The sequence below is a fragment of the Eschrichtius robustus genome, chromosome X (assembly GCF_028021215.1).
Source record: "Eschrichtius robustus isolate mEscRob2 chromosome X, mEscRob2.pri, whole genome shotgun sequence".
In the NCBI taxonomy this organism is placed as follows: Eukaryota; Metazoa; Chordata; class Mammalia; order Artiodactyla; family Eschrichtiidae; genus Eschrichtius; species Eschrichtius robustus.
This window is the reverse complement of record NC_090845.1, coordinates 91,443,305-91,445,028: the sequence shown is the minus strand read 5'-3', so window position 1 is coordinate 91,445,028 and position 1,724 is coordinate 91,443,305. Positions and strand designations below refer to the sequence as shown.

At 46.9% G+C, this 1,724-nt stretch overlaps 1 protein-coding gene across 1 annotated transcript; it reads left to right on the top strand.

Annotated features, from left to right (window-relative positions):
* The first annotated feature begins 234 nt into the window (after window positions 1-234).
* Window positions 235-768, top strand: LOC137757166 (transcription elongation factor A protein-like 3). Its single transcript, XM_068533800.1, is given in 3 exon segments — window positions 235-604; window positions 607-737; window positions 739-768. Coding segments are annotated over 3 exon segments (531 nt in total).
* Window positions 769-1,724: the final 956 nt, after the last annotated feature.

Genomic DNA, 1,724 nt, shown 5'->3' with positions numbered 1-1,724 from the left:
TGGAAGTGTCTGCAAGGTGGGCTCATGTTATCATGTGTGCCAACCTTGCATACACTGGGAAAGAAAGGAGAAAATGTATGGGCGGGAGTGCACCCTGCCAATAGGGGTAGGCCATGAAGATCCTAAATCACAGAGGCAAATACTTATCAGAACCTGTATTTCACCACCTAAGTCCTCGGTCTCCTTTGTCTCCGTTTTGTCTCCTAGGACAGGCAAAGGAGGGCAAATCTCAACATGGAGAAGGTCTACAGAGAAAATGAAGGAAACCCAGACAATGAGGGAAAGTCAAAAGATGCAGTAGATACAGAAGATGAAGGAAAGTCAGATGAGGAAGAAAAGCCAGAAGTGGAGGGGAAGTCAGAACATGAGCAGGAGCTCCAGAATGAGGGACGGCCAGAAGATGAGGGGAAGCGAGAAAAGCAGGGCAAGTCCGAAGCTGAGGGAAAACCACACGGTGAGGGCAAGCTGGAATCCCAGGCAAAGCCAGAGAGTCAGCCGCGGGCTGCCGAAAAGCGCCCCGCTGAAGACTATGTGCCCCGGAAAGCAAAAAGAAAAACGGACAGGGGGAAGGATGATTCCCCCAAGGACTATCAGGACAACTTACAGGAAGGCATCTGGGCAGTGAGGAGATGATGAGAGAATGTGCAGATATGTCAAGGGCTCAGGAAGAGCTAAGGAAAAGACAGAAAATAGGTGACTTTCATTGGATGCAAAGAGATGTACAGGATCCATTCACCCCAAGGGGCCAACGGGGTGTCAGGGGAATGAGGGGCGGAGGTAGGGGCCAGAGGGGCTTACATGATATCCCATATCTTTAGTGCCTTTGGCCTTCAATTCTGACTCCTCTGATGAGAATATCGCTGACCCTGCTTTCCCTGGCCGGCATTTGCCAGGCTATGTGCTTTAACCTTACGCTGATACTTTGCCTTAGGTGTCACTCTCGTTACCAGCAGCCTTTTGATCCAACTACAGTGCTCTCTGTGTTTCAGTAGGGGATTTTCACCCACGTGCATGGAAGAGATGTTCATGGTACACTGTAAAATAACAATAAAGAAAAACACCAGTTTTCAGAACCGCAAATACAGCATCTGCCCGTTTTTGAAAAAAAAAAAACCCAAAAAAGTTACACAATACATCCATGTACAGTGAAAACTGAAACTGAGTAGACCAAAAGCAAAATAATGGTTTTCTCTGGGTGCTGGTGGTAGAGATTATCCTTTCACCTGTACTTTTCCCCCTAAAATACACAGATTACTTTTGTCATAAAATAAATAATAAAAGATTTGAAACATAGGAAAATACCAAGCAATCAAAATAACTGCTCAGTGAGTTTATGAAGGTAGTGGAGACACTTAAAATTCCTGTTGTCAGGATGTGAAATAATGCATAAAACACATCATCTCTGGGACTCGCAGCTGGAGGAATCAACCTGGCAGTTATTACAGAACCACTGCCGTAGGGAACAGTCTTCTCATCTGTGAATTGGGGATAAAGCTTGCCTTCCAGGGCTGTGGAGAAGATCCGATGACATACTGAGTGTGTGAACTGTGTTGGGCTGGTTCCTACCCTCTCCCCTGCACTAGCAGGACCAGAACCCCATCAGATGTTTGGGAGAGGGCTTAGGGAGCTCTCACTTGTGTCCATAAATAAATCCAGACAGCTGAGAGGTGGGTGTCACTCTCCCCCAGGTAATGCTGTGTCTGAAGGACACTCTCCCTCTTCTC